The 19,632-nt window shown below is 44.3% G+C and overlaps 1 protein-coding gene across 1 annotated transcript in view; it reads right to left on the bottom strand.

Moving 5' to 3' along the window:
- TRIM71 (tripartite motif containing 71) overlaps window positions 1–19,627 on the bottom strand; it is a 61,201-nt gene extending 41,574 nt beyond the window's left edge. The window contains exon 1 of the mRNA XM_048511242.1: window positions 17,323–19,627. Within this exon, the coding sequence (XP_048367199.1) occupies window positions 17,323–18,270 (948 nt within the window). The 5' untranslated portion in view covers window positions 18,271–19,627. The remainder of the gene's footprint in view (window positions 1–17,322) is intronic.
- Window positions 19,628–19,632: the final 5 nt, after the last annotated feature.

Genomic DNA, 19,632 nt, shown 5'->3' with positions numbered 1-19,632 from the left:
TGGAGAAGCACCTTCCAGGTAACCCTGCTTCTGTGAGATTGATGGAAGTCATGAAACTCCTGGAGTGAGATCTTTGGTAACTGAGCGTAATCTCCATACAAAAGTGTTTTTGAGTGACAATCCCGTTGACATATTTTATACCCAATAGGGCTATCTAGTCCACTTTTTCTGGAAACCATGAGGAATATGGAATATCCTGATTGTCTTTTGGAGAAAGGCACTGGTTCTATGGCTCTTATCTTCAGCAGATAGTCTATGGTGAACGAAGTTCTTAGATACCTTTTTTCCTTCAGAGTAATCTGAGAGACTTAAGAAACTGGTCTGGGGGCAGATTGGAGAACTCTAAGACATATCCAAACTGAATGATTTGTTGTACCAGTTGTCTAGTTGTGAACTTTGCCACTGATCCTGTAACAGTTATAGTCGTCCCCCCAAGTCAGATTGGACTGGTTTCACTGTCTCTGTTGTTTGGATGGCCAATCAGTCTTGTTGGATCAGTAGAATTGGAATTGAGGAAACCTGTTGAATTATAAACCTCTGTGAAATGAGCCCCCAAACTTCCATAGGTGCTCCATCTTTTTTCTTATGTTCTCGTTTTTCTCTGCTCTCTCTCTCTCCATTCTGCACCCCTTCGCTTCATCTTCTCTTTAGGCTCTGCTAGCCCAGCTCTGTTTCTTCTCTTCTACCCCAGCTCTCTTTTTCTGCCCACTTACTCCAGCTCCCTTTCTCTCTCCCTATCCCAACTCTTATCTATCTTTCTGCCACCTTACCCTAGCATTCTCTTTCTGCCCCTCCTTGGCTGCTGGTTGCTTTTCAGATGGCGCTGGACAGGCAAGGGAATAAAGCTTTTTTGTGATGTTGGAGAACTGCCTATTTGCCATCGGTTTTTCCCATTCTGCCCTGACTAGCCTTTCAAGGTACTCGGGGAAAGGGGCAGCTTTTTCCAAAGACAACCTTGGAAACTACTCACTGGTCCCTATCAGTCTGAAACTGCCCTCCTTGGTTTCCTTACCTGGAACAGGGTTTCACAGAGATCTGGTGTCATGATGGGTTTAGATAAAGGGATTGAATGTCACTCCCATTAAATGGTCTCATTGGCTGCTGCTGTTGCCTCCTCAAGTGGAGAATCTAATTTCCTCCTTATCCTCATCTGAGATGGAGGAGGGAGTAATATTTCCCAAGGGGTGGCCAGGGTAGGCCCCTGATGAGGAGGACTTCCTGGTTGCCTTGGTGGGCCAGTGTCAGGTGCTTTCCCCATAATGGATAGCTTGCCTCTCCTCTAACTGAAATCAGTCAATGGGATTGTGTGGGGGATATGAGAAAGAGGGGGATAGCCTAAGTGATGAGGAGTTGAAGATATCTGTAGAAATTATATCTCTTCCCTTTAGGGTCCTGTATACAATCTCCAGGATTGAACTGGAACAAAATGGCTGTTCAACTTCTTTGGATTTGGGTTTTCCCCTCCTCAGACAAATAGCGTCTTTTTTGGGTTCGACATATCTGAATGCACATCACTAGTTGCCAACTCCAGGTTAGCTATTTGAGGGGTGAAACTTGTGGAGGGTGGACTTTGAGCAGGGAAGAGTTCTCAAACAGGTATAATGCCATAGATTCCACCCTGCAAGACAAAATTATTTGACTAACCTGTGGTCAAGACTCCCCCCAAGTGATAAGCACATTTTTCCTTGTCAATTTCCAACCCTACTTTCAATTTCAGTCTTCACCTTGCTACATATGTTTTTCAAAAGCATTAGCCACCAGTCAAAAGGTGATAAAAGTATGGACTGGGTTCAGATAATGGCTTAAAAGTATATCAATAATATCATATAACTTCTACTAAGAAGGCCTGGCTTTGTAAATTGTTTGGTGTATCTGCATCTCTTGATATTCCATACTGTATTCAGAGAAGTAACGGGTGGCAAAATATCCTTTGTGCAGAGTTGCTTTTCTTTTAAGAAGTGGGTCCTCACTGTGGGGAAGTAGTTCCCATCCTCTTTTCTTCTTTATCAGCAAGGATCAATCAGATTCAAACAGGCTGAATGGAATGCTGAAGTGCGGGAGAACCTGAGGGGAGTTTAGCTGTCAACAATCAACAGAAAAATGGCATACTGGGGTTTTGGAGGGAGAAGGGATAGGGGTATCCTGGACTGGGCAGCGAATCCAGTCTGGACTGAGGTGTACAGTTTTTGACAGGCAGGGTTTAGATGCTGTCACTTGATAAAGCCAGTGCATTGTAAGAGCTGTTTTGTAATTGGCTAAGTTTTGATAGACCTGGATAGCCCAGGCCAGCTCAATCACAGAAGCTAATCAGAGTCAGCCCTGGTTAATATTTGGACAGGAGACCACCAAGAAATACTAGGACTACTATGCAGAGGCAGGCAATGGCAAACCACCTTTGTTAATTTCATGCCTTGAAAAACCCATAAAGGGTCACCAAAAGTCAACTGTAACTTTATGAAATGCTACACATACACATAAGTTTTGAAGAACTGAAAAAATCAACATTGTAACCATTAACTATAAACTACCTCCCAACTCTAGGAACTACCAGGCTAGTGTGGGAAGACATTACAGGTCACACAAACTAAATAAACATATTTCCATGCCATCCTCAATCTATATAACCTATTACACTCTCTGTGAAATCTACAAGAAACGTTTTGATTTGTAATTGATGTGCTCTCTGATACAGGATTAAGGAAGATACACTAATACAAAAAATCCACTTTATCTCACAAACCTAAAGTTAACAGTGATCTTGTGTAGTTATATAATAGGAGTCACAACTCTCTTGCTTGAGGTACTTGTTGGTATGAAATTAGGTCATTACTGATCCACAGAGTGACGCCACATCACAAATGTTTGATAGGCAGACTATGTTTGCAGTGTGGCTTGCCATTACCTTTCCTAATCATCCACCCTTTACCCCCAGCAAGATGGATACTCATCTTAATGACCTCATAAGGACAGAAGGTTGAGCCCACCAATTTTCATTGGGATCAAACTTGCAGCTTATCAGTCTGCACTACTGGGTGCCTAAAGATGCTACAGCAGGTAAGGAGTTATGTACCCTTCTACACCTTTGCTTGCTAGACTTCTTTTCTTTTTCACATTTTCTTCCCAGCCTTCATATTTTTAGTATCTGAATGTAGATGGGAGAAAAATGATTGAAAAATTAGAACAGGAAGCTAAGATACAGAAAAAAAAGCTGAGATTATCGTCTCTCACATAAATGTTCCTTAATACAGTTATCTCTACCTCATCACGACTTTGCCCATTCCCCATATATTGTAGGTCAGCATAAGAAATTAAATGGGAATTTTTTTTGGTGTTTTGCAGAAGCTGCAGACAACTCACAAAGCAGGAACAGAAAAAGTTTAGAAACTCAAAAAATGCATAAAATATGTGTATAATAACATATTTTATCTTTTAATATCATATACAATTTTTTAAAATTAAAATTTAAAAAATCAGAATGGTATGGAGAACCAAAAACTTTTACGCAGATTTCCAACTCGCAGGGGATGCTGCACCCCTAACCCCAGTGATGTAGAAGGGATGACTGTACTTGATTCACCCACAACCTTCAGAAACTAGCAGGGATGTCACACTGTTGGGGATAAAACACCAGCAGATACAGGAAACTGTAAAATAACCCCCACCCCCCACTGCAAAATGACTAGAAGTTAGAAGGCTTTAAAAGGATGCTGAAAAACCGGATGAATCAACAACTGTAATGATGTGATATTTTGTAAAAACAAACACAAGAAACATAGAAAAACAGAGGAGAAAATGCTAAATTCAGAAATAAAGCAAGTGTGTTATATAATTTGGTCACGTTTTCCCATGTCCTCTCCGGGGACAAAGTGTATGGTATAATACTGGGAAAAATACCAAACCTAAAATAAAAGGTTTGGGGCAGGGATACTTGAAGGTCACCCCCTCCCATAATGTCCATTCTATCTGCAGAAGCAGAGGAGGTGGGCAGCAAGGAAAGAGAGGGCATTTTAGGAGTGGAACCATACCTTTGAAATGCCCTCTTTTTACCTTGCTTTCTTTGAGGCATCAGGCCAGAACACTGTTTTTACTTAGGGTTTTAAAATGGGAGGTCCTCTCTCTTTAATTGCTTTGAAGTATGCTTTTAGTCAGTTTTGTGGATATTTTTAGAATTCATTATTAGGGTCCATTTTTTAATATTGATAATATATGCTGCTAGTTTTACCAGATTGGTTTGACATGCAAGTCACCTCAAACCAGTCATTGAACAAGTGGCGTAGAAACTGTCTGAATAAAGTCTTCATGCATCAATGTCAAAACATTTTTCCAGATTCCTCAGTTCTCAATATTAACCACCACGAAAAGTCTTTTTTTTTCCAGCTCAGGCGCAGACTATGCTGAAAAGAATTATTCTGAAGCAGATGCATACTTGCAAATTTGAAGACATGCATTTAATATGGTGTGTTTTAATATCCAGAAAATCCCCACTGTGCTATGGAAGGCTGCTGGTTGTCTTTGAGCCATTCACACTCTCTCAGCCTAACCTCCCTCTCAGGGTTGTTGTGAGAATAAATGGAGTCTAGGAAAACAATAAAAATAGCTTTGGGTCTCCAAAAGGCAGAAAGTAGCACAAAGTAGGTGAATAAATATGGCAACATCTCTATACCCAAATTCTCTAAATGACAGCTTTGTTTTGGAGTTGAGTTAGTGCTCCATGTCCAGAACAGACATATTAAAGAATCTCAACATATTTCTCCTCAAAACAATTAATAGATTTAAAATCTCCCCTTCCTGCATTAAATGACTCTGTATTTACTTCGCTAGATGTGCTATTTTTAATACAGAGACTGATTTTGAAAGTCAACTGTTTAAAACTGGATTACTTAAAATTGGAATAGTTGGGTTGCAAATTTCATACTGGGCAGATAACAAATTAAATTCTAAATGTAAATTCTGACACAGGTTATCTAGAAATATTCATATTCTGTGAATTGACTACCCCTTGATAAATTTTCCTCCATGCATTGCCTGGTGTTAATATATTTATTTTTATTACTATTAGTAATGAACCAATTAAGACTCTGACCACCAAAGGACCAAATCTACGCTGTAGATTCTGTCCTTTTCAAGCTTAAAAGTTTTACTGACTCGGGGCAGGGTAGGGGGCATCTTTAATTTAGTAACAAGCCTCAAAATGCAAGCTACATCTGGAAATAAACAAAAGCTAAAAGCCCAGCAGTACTAGGAAATTAAAACATTGGGTCAGATTCAAACAGACTAGGAAGTCAAAGGTCAAAGCAGCATTAAATCATTAGTTTCCCAGCTGCCACTAAGGCGTGGTGTTGACCTTTGATTTTGCAAGAAGTGGCCCATGCAATTTTCTGGTGGCAATCTGGCAGAGTTGAATATTTTCCTTGCAATATTTCCAACTAAGGTCTGAAAGCTGCTTATTAAGTATCCAGGCACCAAATAGCCAAGAATATTACATGCATGAAAAAGATAAATTGAAAGGATGATATATCTCTTCTGGATTGGGGTCTCTCTTTTTTTAAGCACACCTACAGAAAAACACAGAGAACAGAACTGTCTGTTTTCACAGAAAATACACTGCTATTTGTTGGCAGTATTTGCAAAGGTAGCACGCTCCAAAAGTAAACTGACATTGGGATTAAATTTAGCAGTGTTTAATATATGATTATTTTGTCTTGTATGAAGTTCTCGGTTTCCAAAGCATCCTTGAAAGCACTGTAAGCACCATGAGCTCCAGTTAGATCTTTTGAGTACAGTCCAGGTAATTTGTTGTATATATCTCATTACACTTTATTGTAGTTGCTCCTATTACACAAAATACAGCAACTATTGCAAGACTCCTCATTTAATGGCTCTGGTTGCTGCTTTAGATTTGAATAAGTGAACTGTGACTCATGGAAGCTTATTTCAAAACAAATGTTGTTAGTCTTTCAGGTGTCACCTGACTTCTGTTTTAGATTACACTGTCTTTTTTTACGCTACTAAACTACAGATTTTAAGCTACTAAACTACAAATATTCCAACTACTAAAACTACTAAAGCTACTAAACTACAGATATTCCAACTACTAAAACTCAAACCCCTAGCTACAGAAACGTCCAATTTTGAAATTAACAGAAGCATCACGCAGAGGCGTAGCAGGGGGAAGGGGGAATGGCGCCTGGAGACAAATTGTCTCTGGGTGCCCCCCCCCCAGCCTGGGGGTGGGGCTCCACCACCACCCCCGGGTCCCAGCAGGCAGCCCCTTCTGCCCTCCCCTCTGGGGAGAACAGAAGTGACTGCTGTCCCAGTCAGCTGCTTTTATAAACACTGAGGCCAGGGGGTGGGGCTCATGGAGCCCACTCCACCCAGGCGTGTGGCCCTGCCCCCAACCTTAGTAGCTGCTGGAGGACGGGGGACAACAGTCACTTCTGCTCTCCCCAGAGGAGAGGGCAGAAGGGACTGCTGGCTGGGAGCTGGGACAGAGGGTACCCCTCGTCCCTAGGCAAATATGCCACTGGCATCATGAGACACATATCAACTGTGTGAAGAGTGGATGCTAAAGGGCCTAGGAGCTTTAATATTCATAGCAGACAATGTGACTTCCCAGATAAACTTTGCTACAATGTCCTTACAAAAGGAAAGAAAGCAGCAATGCTAAATAGTAGTGATCAATCCAAAATGTAAGAAAGACAGAAGCAGGTCAAAGGAAATGATTAATTATGCACCAATAGCCAAAATGATGGCTCCTGGTTGGTCTCACAACATCCTTGCTAATAAGCAGATCTTTTGATCTCCATGTGAGCATAAAAATTTGTCATATGTTGGAGAAAGGCTGATGTTCTGGTGTTATACTGGCCAATTTAATTTGAGTATGTTTATTTGCCAATAGCAGTTAAGACTTGGGGGGGGTGGGGGTTTGCTGGACCCTGCCCTTACGAAAACAAGCTGGGCATGGCAAAGTTTTCTTCAGTTTCATTTAGAAGAGATATTAGCTCCTTTGCAAGACTCAGACCTAGCCATGCTGTTTCAGTAACCTCAAAACTGGTCTACTCTAATAAATTCCACATGGGCCTGCACTTGAAGAGAATGCAGAAATTTCAACTAGAACACAATGAGAAACTACATGTTTCAGTTGTGGTGCCAAAATTTTGGAACTCCCTCTCCATGGGACTTCAGCTATTGTCTGCCCCCAGCAGGTGAAGACTTTTTTTGTTGTTGTTCCATTTGGCATAACCACAATCACCATCATTGGCCTTCCCCTGGTTTTTGGTGTTATGTCTGTCTACTGAATCAACATACATATGATTTATTTTAAATGTTTTAATATTGAAAAGTTTTAATGTTTCATGTACCCTGCCTTGGGGATCCTATTTGGGCAAAAGGCAGGATAGAAATGTTTTAAATGAATGTCCTCAGATTGTAACATTAGCATGTTATACAAACAAATATGTAGTTCCAAGTCCAGTTCAGTGTTAATTTACCTTTAACACCCTTTATGCCATGGGACCCACATACCTAAAATACTCTTCTCTCCCAGTAGGATGAATCCATAAATGTTCTTCCAATCATTCTGAGCTTGCAGCCCTGCAGGCATGCAAGTCCTCTCTAAAAAGGTAACGGCCCCTGTGCAAGCAGCAGGTTATTACTGAGCCATGGGGTGATGTTTCCTAGGGTGGCTTGCTATGCCTTTCCAAAGTCATCTACACTTTACTCCCAGCAAGCTGGGCACTCATTTTACCAACCTCAACAGGATGGAAGGCTGAGTCAACCTTCAGTCGGCTACCTAAGACCAACTTCTATCAGAATGAGCAGAGCTTGGACTGCGGTAGTACAGCTTCTCACTTTGCCCCACAGAGCTGTTATCCTCACATCATTCAAGATCAGGTTGGTTTAATTTCCACTGGCAAAGTGTTGAAGGAGGCACAATCTATTCCAAACTAGAAACTGGCATTAAAAATAATAAAAACTCAACAATCGCCTGAAACCAAATCAGAATTTAGCGCTAGTCTTTACATTAAGAAGTGAGTGACGCTTCCAGGCTGGTGGAGTCATCAGCTAAGAACTCAGCCCCAAGCAGTCAAATTCCCTTTAGGATATCAAATTGTTCCCTTTACTCCACTCCCCCGCAAAAGGAATGTGGTGTGAGACCAGCCAGTCCATTTATAGAAGGACAATTGTCTTTCAAGCAGAATGTAAAGAAAGTCAACATATGCTTCACAGGCACATGTGAGAAGACACAAGGATGACTTGAAAAGAAAGGTGATTCTCTGTCATGATGCCTGTTCACGGGCTTGAGGCTTTTTGTTTATATCATAATGCTCTCCCATTTGTTCACCATATCAGTATACAATCAAGCCAAAGCTTAGAAACAGATGAAACACTGGAGTTTCTGCTTTTCATGCCTACAATAAACGCAAGAGTAATTGTGGACAGCCAATAGGGCTTCAAGTTTCCACTTAAATTAATTAAGCTTCCTTCATTCCATCCAACCCATGGAATATTCACTAAATGCAATATCCACCTTCAGAGCATGCCAGATCCACCACAACAGAGACCGTACTGTGCACTAGACAAGCAGAAGAGTATATATACTATGCCAAACATACATAATACCTCTGCAAATATCCTTGCTTGAGGAATGAGAGCCAAAAGCATGCTCAAGTGCGGGTCAGGAAGCTTTTTAACCAATACACCAAAGCCCACATCTATTATTCATCTCTATTCCAAGATAAGGCTGATGTTCAGAGAAACTCTTCAAGTTAATCTACAATTATGCTGTAAAGCAGAAAAGACAAACACAAGGATCTATGTTAGGACGTGCTACAACACAGCTCAGCCTTGCTCTCCAACAATCCCATTTTTGGGTTGAGTTGCAACAGTCCCAATTGGAAACACAGTCTTCAAAACACCATCTCTTGTTTCACACTTCCGTTGTACAGTATCTTCCCGCCCCAATAAGCAAATAAGACTCTACCTAGCACACAACTTGCCTGTTGGCGTTACAAGAGGGAGAAGAGTCAAGGAGCACTCCCTGTGTATGTGCCTTTGTGTCATAAACTTCCTTTGTGTGAGCTATACTGTATTTTGATAAGCCTAAACAAAAGCTGGCAAATAAAAGTCACAAAGCCTATAAAGTTACCTGACACAAAATACCATTTCAGTTGGCTGAACTGCTTCTACAAAGTAAGCGCACTATGTGGTGCTACAGCAGCTTTATGTTGCTGAACAGCTGGAATGTAATTGCTGACAAACAACTGTTAAGACTTGATCTCACTTCAACTCAATAAGTACAGCTACAGCATTCTGCAGTACTGTGTAAAGTTTTTAAAACGGCATTCAGCAATGCTTTGAACTGAAACATTAATGCTTCTAGTCCTTCTTTCAGAGGGAATATTCGGAAAAGCCCCAACTGAGCAACTTCTAAAGTCAACTGAAAATCCCATTAAAATGGAAAGAGATAAGCTCTAACCAATGTGTACAAATTCAGAGTTAGACAAGTTTCACTGGAGTTTCAAACAAGTGCATGTGGGTAATGTCCATTTTTATTTTTCCTACTATAAAGAAATCTCCTCCCACCTCCACTTCAAGATCCACAGGAGCAATATAGTGGGGCTGCATCTGACAACCACTGGTATTCATCATTGCCACTATTGTGGTTTTGAAGGAAATGCAACTTCCTGGTTTTCATTTAATGCACAGTTAAGATAGCAGACTTTTAGATGCAGAATACCAACTCCATTTGTAGTACAATTTTTCACAGTTTGAATTCCTAAAATATCCCCTCCCAAAATGTCAGCTTCCCTTTATCATTTTATTTTTGTCTTGAAAAGGAATAGCACAAAAAATATTAAGTTGACCATTAATCTAATTTAAGCAAACCTAGGATTTTGATTTTTTTAAAATTTCAGTTGGCAAAAACCAAACCATCACTTGTTTTAGTGTGGCTAACATATGTGAAAAGAGGTGCCATTTCAAGATGCTCAATTCAGCCCACTCTTAAGTTTAAAAGGTCACACAGCTCTGTCAGAGTAAGAATATACACATTCCAGGAAGTACTGCTACAGGAGTGTTTTCATTGTTTCAAAACACACACACACACACCCTCAATCTGTTTCTCATTTAAGAAAAAGGCCACAACACAAATCCACATTACATTTAGAAAGAATTTTTTAAAATTATCTATTTGTAGAGAATTGTCCTATTTCTGAGGACACATCCTTCTCAAAAATAGGCATAAACTAGACAGCAAAGAAAGCATATTGAATACACAGCTGAAATAACATCGCTGATGAAGTAAAGAGTTTCAGGATGTGATCCACACATGCCTTTGCCCCTAACCCTACCCTAAATGATACCAGCACTTCCAAACATTTTGTATCAATTGCTTCTTATGCAACTGATTCAGCCTTGTCCTGTGTTTTTCAGTCAGCTAAACCATTCTTATATGGGACAGTCTTGCATTAAGAGTCTGCCTTCTTCATATACTCCATTCCATTTCTCCATTCAAAATTATGCCGCTGCTACAATAATCTCCTTCACTAGCAACACTAAGGACAGCCATGAAGGTGCAATTTACCCTTTACCTCTCCTGCCACAATTGAGCATCTCTAAGAATCCCGATCCTTTCATCCCAAAAATGGTTTCATGAGGCAGATGCCCTGGTACCAGTGCTGGGGTTTTTTTTGTGTTCAATCAAGTCACAGTTGACTTACAGTGACCACACACACATACACACACACAGGGTTTTCAAGTCAATAGATGTTCAGATGTGTTTTTACATTCTCTACTTCCACCTCACAACCCTGATATTCCTTGGAGTTCTGTCATCCAAATACTAGCCAGGATCAGAGCTGTATGATTAGTCCAAGGTCACCCACAAAATGTCCATGTCATGAGTAGGGATTTTGATTTCCCAGGCCCTTAGCCGCTGCACCACACTGGCTCTCAGCATTTTATCAAGCAAGACAAATGTTGTAAATATTCTTTTATGCACCTTTGCTCCCAGGGTGAACTCTATATTTTAAAAAGGACAGGGACAATCTACAACAAAGGATGGGGAAAGCCCAGGAAAATAAGAGATTCCAAAGATAGCCTCAGGATTTCTTCTAGTACTTTACAGGAGTAATCTTGCTCCCTCCCTCTCCCCCACCAAACATGGCTTTAGTTCTTCAGAAGGAAAAACAAAGGTAGCTTGTCTGATGGCAGTCAAAGTAGGAAGGTCACTTGGGCTCTCAGCAGGAGACCCACCTCAGGCAAACAAAAAAAAAGGAGCTCGTGGTGGGGGAGGGTACTCATTGGAAGGATCACACCACAATGCAGTGATCGGAAGGGGCAACTGTGACACAGGCAGGAACAAGGCTGGCCTCACATATGTTTAAAAGCTGCCTTAGGAGCTGAAAGTCACCCGTCAAAACTGGCTTCAAGCTCTTATTCACAAGAGACTATTTTGAGCGTCATCTCTCCTTAAAGTCCCCTTAGCTGCAAATTTGAATTCTTATCCTGGTGCTCAAGAATATTTGGAGCCAAGAGCAATGTTTAACTTTCCTAATTTTAGAGCATACAGAGCCAACTGTCACTTTTTCACTGGCCTAGTCTTGGTGACGCGGGCCATTGTAGCAGCTTGTTATGATAGCTGGCACCAAGTAGTCTGTTGTTCAAACATTCTCACAGAGATACTTGCATCTTTTAGGTAAACAGTTCCTATTATCCCAGCGGCCTGGCAAGTTGTTTAAAGAAACCAAATGGCCAACACTGCTAGTAAGTATCTTTACAATACACACACTTTAATAATTCAGGAAACCTAGAAACATACATGAGGGAAACTGTTGGGGAAGGGGTTTTTTATTGCTCTTAATTTTTACAGTGTATACAACATTCAAACTCCATCCTCCTCACCCACAATTCTTTTACATGCAATCTGACTCTGGAAACCACACACAGTGAGATTGGTATATTGTTGATCCGCACAACTTTTGAGTTACTTAGCACCAGTTTAATGAAAAGATTTAAAACCAAAGCCGGAAATCCAAACTGCTCCCATCAACCAATGTATGGATTAAAAAAAACTTCTCTTCTCACACACATCCTCTTTCCCAGCTCCCATTTAACTTCCCTATGACAATCAGGGCAGCTAGTTTGAGAAACAGACACATAAAAATACTGAGTCTTTCTTTACTATCTCATCTTACAAGAAAATAGCAAAGAAACCCTGTCAGATTAATCACATAAAAGTCCTTCCAAGAAAGCATGGCAGATTTCCCCCCCCCCCAAAAAAACCTGATAGTTTCTGACAAACAAGACAATAAAGGATAAAAAGAGACACATTTGTTTACTTCATTTATATCCACTTTTCTCCCCAGTGGAGACCCAAAGTAACATTTTCTTTTTCCATTTTACTCTCACAATAATCCTGTGAGGTAAATTAGGCTGAGATGGGGTACCTTGCCCAAGCTTCCATGGCATGATTGGGGATTCAAACCTGGAGCCTTCCAGATACGAATCTGACACTCTTAACTAGCATACCACTCATCCATGTAAAAATCTATCGTAAGTACAGAAACATTGTACCTCAGTGGTTGTAATTCTTCAGACAGCAGTATTATGGTTATAGGTACCAGGAATCGGGAATTTTTAAGCCTTTCTTTAAAACTGGGTATTAATCCAAAAGTGTAAATTAAATTGCACGCTGCCCCATCAACTTTGACAGTTCTTTTTTTTTAAACCATTCTATGGGAGTCTTGGTGGCACAGGCTGCTGTTTACCTATGTTTGGAATATTATTTTCCTAATCGCTTTCAACCCCAATCAAATCTGCCTGCCTTACTGCTCTTTATTTGGTACATTGAAACCACTGTGTCTTCATTTCAGTCCTTCCTAACACACTAATTACATACATTCACAATTTTTGTGTATGCTTGAGAAGCAGATCCCACAGAAGATACTAGGTGTGACATTCCCTGGAAAATGGCATGGTATACTTCTCCTTTTTCTTTTCTTTTTTCCCCTGAGGAAACTTTCTCACAGGATTTGAGATTTTGACAACTACTACTGTTTCTGAAGACTTTCAGGATGAGTGATGGCCATTTTGAAGTGAACTATGTGACAACTACCTTCATAAGGGACTCAGCAGATGAATCAATCAATTGTTTTCTATGCCACTACAACCACCCCCAAAATATTGCTGGCAATTGCATGAAGAAACTGCCTACTGCACACAAGGTGAGCTACTGCCCACAAGCAGAATTCCACATGAAACAATATAAATCAGGGGTTTCAAACATGTGGCCCAGGTCCAAATAAGAAAGCTTATCAGGTCTGCAAGCCAGCTGAGGCAACCCCCCCTCCCTCCCAATCTGGCTTGGCAAGCCAGTGGACTCATCAGGCCAGATCAGGAGCAAGGGGGGGGGGGCTGCCTCAGCTGGCTTGTGGGCCTGATAAGCCCTCTCAAGACTCCAGGCCACTGCAGGCTTGCCAGTTCAGACACCCCCCACCCAGTGCTATTCTGGGGCCAGCAGAGGCAGCCACCTCCCAACAGGGCCAGGTTCTACCAAGTCACATTTATTTCATATTCAGCCCTCACAACAAATGAGTTTGACACCCCTGATATAAACTGACTTCCATATGCAGGTATTATATTATCCTATTATCAATAGGATATCTGGGGAACAAGACAGACATATCATATTCAAGTGAAAAAATCTTGAATTAAAGAAATAGAACCCCACATTCATCTCCCCTCCCATATGTATTACAAGGCAAAGAACATTTCCTCCCCACACATGTGAAATCATTTTTTTTTAATCATCAATGATGACGTGTTGACAAGGTTTGGAAATATTTATTCATTCAACAGAAGCATTCAACAGAAGCACTTGCAGGCAAATGAAAGAAGGGTGTTTGTTGAGCCTGTACTAATTTGAAGTTTCATGCATGAAGGCAGCATGTTTGTTGTCAATGACATTTTGTAAAATAAGTAAGAACACCCCTAAAAGTAACAGTTTAAAGTTTCCAGGCATCTTCTGTCATTTGCAGCCTTGGCTCTGTATTAAGTGCTTAATTACAATGACTACCTCCTAAGACAGGTACATGAACACACGATGCCATAATAAAGAATTTATAGTTTCTTGAAAGGCAAGCCAGTTTATTGTAATTGAAAATAACAGGGAAAATGGATGCTTATTGGCTTTAAGAGAAATATTCTAACTCCTTGCATAGATAATAAGCCTCTCCATTGTTAATTTTGTCTTTCGTTACAGTTGTCCCTCAAATGTTCATAAATAGGCAGGAGAATTGGTTAAACTCCACAGAACTCTGTGGGAGAGCCAGGTTCTAATGAGGAGGCTTTTGCAATTCATCTGAATGCTCTGCTACATAGTGATCTGTTTCCCAAAATACATTGTTTTTTAGCCAGGCGGACTATTTACATAGCAATAATCAAGGGAATCCCTTACCCATTCAGTCCTCAGACATGGATCTTATCTCAAAAGTTGTCAGGAACAACTTTTAAAAACTTTAGCAGGGAGTAAAGCTCTCCTCTTTAACAATGAAGCCAATGGAAAATTCCACTGTGGCATTATGCAAGCAGCCTAAAGGAATGCTGGCGCACAAGTTGAATTTCAGCCCATGTTAAGTATTATTTCTGTGGAAATTCTTAACAGTCCTGCTATATTGGAGCAACTAGTGTTAAGTACAGTGGTTAAATACTATTTCATGCATACTGAACTTCTTTAGAATGAAATCATGATGCATGCAATCAAGGATTGCACTAAAACAAAATGTTCAATGAGCTGCAGCATTTCTTTATGGATTAAGACTGGCTTCAAATTGAGCTTCATTAATCTGCAGTGTGAAGTTACAGTTCTAGAATCTTGTTTTATTTTGTTGTATTCTTTGATAAAAGATACTCCATGCTCTTTCCAAAGCAGTTTCCTCACATTGTGCTCCAGAGCACCGCTTTTTCATCAATCTAAACACTTCAGTCAATGAATCCAGTCCACAGATGCACTTCACCATCAGGAAAAGTAAAGTGCCAACAACCACAGCCTTTTAATTTTTTTTTAGAATAGATTTAAACATTGGGTATATCTGGAACAGCTGTCTTCTGCTATAAAGTGGGCAGCAGAGTATTAATGACTTGGTTCTTTTCACATTTCCTATTTCCAGCCACCATTTCTAGTTACTGCTGCACATTACCCTGATTTATTCTTTGCCCTGACCAGTGAAATCTCAAGACAGATGCACTAGAACAATTAACTGCAAACAACATTCCATCTTTAACATACTGTAACATTAAACACAGGGACTAAGTGTAACTACTTTTTTAAATGCCACACAGAACCAGACAAACAAACTCTTTACATCAGCCCTAAAAAGGGCTCTAGTGGCTTTCTAGGCAAATTTGTTCAACAATGTTTATAGATTACATCTTAAAAGCAGCTAAACATAATCCATCAATCACAAATAGGTTTACTGCCTCTAAAGTTGGGAGATTTGTCCACTAATCCCAGGTATAAGAAAAATCTGGGGCCAGGAAGAATTCTACACTTGTTCAGAAGAATTCATGCACTCCATGCTCCAGGCTCAATATAATAAACTCCTAGAATTTGCACTATTTGTTACTCTCCTTCACAAAACGCAATCTTATGAGTTGGAAAATGGAGTGTTGGAAAATAGTGGTCTCATGCTTCTTCCACAATGAGGTTTGACCATTTCCACTGTGAGAGCCAATAGTGTCAAGCAGGGCAGCAAACAAACAGAACAAGAGCAGTTTGCACAGTGCAATCTGGAATAGGTCTACTCAGAATCCTACTGAATCAATGAGTTTATTCCCAGAGTGCACTGTAAATTCAAGAAGTTTAAGCAGCGGCTTGCATCTCCCTGATATGGCTTCTGAATTTCCAAAAGAACTCATCGAAAGGGGGCAGAAATTCAGCTTACAGGTTTCTATGGGGTACAGGTGCCGATTTCTTAAGTCAGAACTTGTTTTCATTTCAGTGAACTTCAGCCCCAAAGAAAAGACCCACCTGCTTTTTGAGGCACAACCAAGCAAAACACAAACAACTGTTCCACCAGAAGCCCCAAGCTTGCAAGTTTTCCTGTAACACTTCTAACAATGCTACCTGACCCACAGCATATGCAAGAGCTCTGCTGCTTTATAGAGTATTATGGAGATTTACTCTATTTAAGCATGGACAGCTCCACGTGAAGGAAGTATGCAAGGAGCCTGAAAGCAGCTATGTGCAGGCAAAGCGGGAGAGCGGAAGAGTGAAGATATTTTTAAAAAGAACTGGGATTCCCAGATGTTCTGGAGGTAAATGGCAGTTTGTGTAAAAGGTGTTTGTACGGGGCAAGGAAGGGAACACAACAGCTCTGTAAAAAAAATTAATGGACGTATCCCTATGTCCCTTGGCCACTACCCAAGCTCCAAGCCAATACTGAGTCTTTACGCAGAAGACAAAGCTACACAAGTAGAAGGTTGGAGGTAATCCTACTATATATCTTTCATGCTAACACGGGATCATAGACACACATTCAGAATCCTTATGAAGACTAACTTTAGAAGTCATCTAAATGCCAGTAAGTTACTTTACTACCATTTAATTGCCCTCTCAAAATTACAATATGGATCCAGGAATGTTCTGGGGACAACCCCCTCCATGAATGCTCACACATTCCTTTAAATTTTAATCCAAATCAAAGTACAGACCTACTTCCCACCACTGCATGCCACTGGTGGTAAACCATACCCAGGGAAGATGGAGGCATGTTCAAACCACCCTTTTATGTGGCCGAGTGTGGCCACAGATCCATGAAACCCCAATGCTGAACACAGAGGGACCTAGAGAAATGCCAACCAGGACAATCAGGTTCCACAAAAAAAAAACAGAAAAAAAAACAACCAAAGCTCTGTTGCCCAACCTGTAAACCACCTCCCCTCCCAGGAAGAAAAGCAGCCTATATACAAATGTTAAAGAGCAGCGTCTTCAAAATACTGCTGAGCACAGCAAGATGGACCTCGGGTTTTTTTTACATCCCACCTTAAAAACTTTTTCCGATTTTCACACACACACACCTACCTCACACTTCCAACCTGAGCCAGCCTTCATCTCCTACCTAGTCTGAGCCCCCAAACCTATCTGTACAAGCTCAGAGGCCTCTGCCTCCTCTAGTCCCAAACCGGGGCTCCCATCCCACCAGAGCCCCGAAAGGGGGTGGCCTGGAGGATGCTTTCCCCGAGTCCCTCATGGCGCCAGCCAGCCAGCCGCCTTCCCGCCCCAACCAGCCCGACGGGACGCGGAAGGCCACGCGGGCTCACCTCGTCGTCGTGGTGTTGGCAGTAGTTCACTCGGTCCGGGAAGACGGAGAGGATGTTGTAGGGCGCGGCGGAGTAGGGCTGGCCGAGGGCGAGCTGGGCGGCGGCCGAGGCGGGGGGGCCGGGGCCGAAGCGCTCGATGAAGTGGTCCTTGGTGAGGCGGACCCGCTGGTGGGCGCGCACGCAGTTGTCGCAGAGGTGCTCCTGGCAGTCGAGGCACCGGGAGCTGACGGCGTTGCCTTCGTCGCACGAGCTGCACCGGGGCTCGCCCTGACGGCTGTGCGGCCGCCGGAGCAGCAGCGAGGAGGACGAGCCGCCGCCGCCGCCCCCCGACGACGCCGAGCCGGGCGAAGAGCCGCCGGCCGGGGCGCGGTGTTGTTGCTGCTGCTGCTGCGATTGCTGCTGCTGCTGCTGGCGCGGGTTGTGGTGCCGGTTGTTGGCGGTGGAGCTGCTGCTGTTGGTGCCGCCCCCGGTGCCGCCTCCTCCCCCCGGGCCGCCGGGCCGGCCGTTGTTCTTCTGGTCCTCGGCGGCGGCGGCCACGACGACCACGTCGAGCAGGTTGCTGAGGAGGAAGTTGGAGGAGGGCAGCGCGTCCATGCCCGACGGCTCCGAGATCACCACCTTCTGGTCGCAGACCGGGCAGCGCAGCTTGAGCGAGTCCCCCGCGGGGGCGGCGGCGGCGGCGGGGGGGCGCTGCGTCTCCAGGCACTGGCGGCAGAAGGCGTGCAGGCAAGGCAAGACGTGCAGGCGCCTCGACGGGGCGCACGAGGAGGAGGACGACGACGAAGACGACGACGAACAGCCGCCGCCGCCGCCGCCCCCCGCCGACGAGTTGGAGGTCTGCGAGGAAGAGGAGGAGGAGGACGAGTTGGACGAGATGGGGGCCGGCGAGCCGCACATTTCCTTGCACAGCGGGCAGATCTGGAAATCTGACTCGGGGAACGAAGCCATTGGGAAGGGGGGGCAGAGGGGGAAGGGGCGGCGTTCCCGGCTAGCGAGAGGCCAGCATGGGCTGCGGCGGGCGACCCGCTGGCCGAGCCCCGGTGGGTGGCATCAACGAGGCGCGGCGTGGGGGGGGGGGGGCGCTGGTCGCAACCTACAGCAGCTTCTCCCTGGCCCGCCTAGGGCGGGTTGGGCCGGTTGCCGGTCGGTGCCCCCACCCCCGGCCTGATTTCCCTCTCTTTCTGTTAAGCCTCTTTCTGGCTGGGCCACCCCCCACAAAAGCCCCCCGCGGGGTCGAGCCTGTACCTGAGCCGGCCTCTTCCTCCTCCTCGTGGCTCAGCGCCTGTGGGACGGCGTGACGCAAGACTCGGGGGTCCCTGAGTAGAAAAGTGCATCAGACTCGCCTCCTTCGCCGCCAGCGTGGCCTCGATCCCGGCGACTCTCCGTGGACCCCTCCTTGGCGCGGGGGGGGGAGGGGGGCGGCGGCGGCACCACGGGGAAGTCCCGTCCTTGTTAGGAACTCGATGGCGGGGAGGGAGGAAAGGAAAAGGACTTTCTTCGGTCTGGCCGAAGGGGAGGGACAGGGAGGAGGGGGAGGGTCGCGGGGGAGGGAGAAGCGGTGATTTGGGTTCAGTTCTGTTCTCTTTGGACCTCCCAGGAGCTCCCGGGGACGCGCGAGGGGCCCGAGCAGGTTCCTCCGGCACCGATCCGCCCCGGCGGGCTCGTCCACCGCATGTCTGGGGAGCGGGAAGCAGAGATGGCGATTGCACCGGCGCTGCTGCAGCCCAAAGGCAGGCGAGCCTCCCACAGAGGAAGGGGGGGGGAGCGCCTGAGTGAAATGGAGGGGCGGGCGGAGGGGGAGATCTGACGCGGGGGGAGGGGGGGTCCGTCCGTCGGTCTTCCTGGCGCGGCTCTCCAGCCCCCGGGGCGGCGGTGATGATGAACACGCGGCCGGTGTGGCGCCCCCTCCTCCCCTCCCCGGGGCGCACACGCGCTCAGACCCGCGCAAGGCGCCTCCTGGGAGCGGAGCAGCCGCGGCAGGTCCCGGCCGGCCGCCCTGAATTATTCATGGGAGGCGGATTAGATTCGCTCGCACAAATTGCAACTGCCGCGCAAGGCTACCCCGGCAGCAGCAGCAGCGGCAGCCCCCTCCCCGCCTCCCGCCCGCCCGCCCGCCCGCATCCACCCACCCCCTTCGGCTTTTCTCGCGGCTTCTTTCACCCGCCGAGCTTCTGCAACCGCTGGGGTCGTATTTCCTTTGTCTTCTTGCCTCTGCCGCAAGTCTGGAAACTTGGTTCTGCAAAAAAACAATATTTAAAACGCTCTTCGTTTCACCCAAAAAAGGAAGGGGGAAAAAACCCAGAATTTTTG

This window comes from Sphaerodactylus townsendi, linkage group LG11, assembly GCF_021028975.2.
Source record: "Sphaerodactylus townsendi isolate TG3544 linkage group LG11, MPM_Stown_v2.3, whole genome shotgun sequence".
NCBI classification, from domain to species: Eukaryota; Metazoa; Chordata; class Lepidosauria; order Squamata; family Sphaerodactylidae; genus Sphaerodactylus; species Sphaerodactylus townsendi.
The sequence above is the reverse complement of the archived record's forward strand: the minus strand, read 5'-3'. Positions and strand labels throughout refer to the sequence as shown.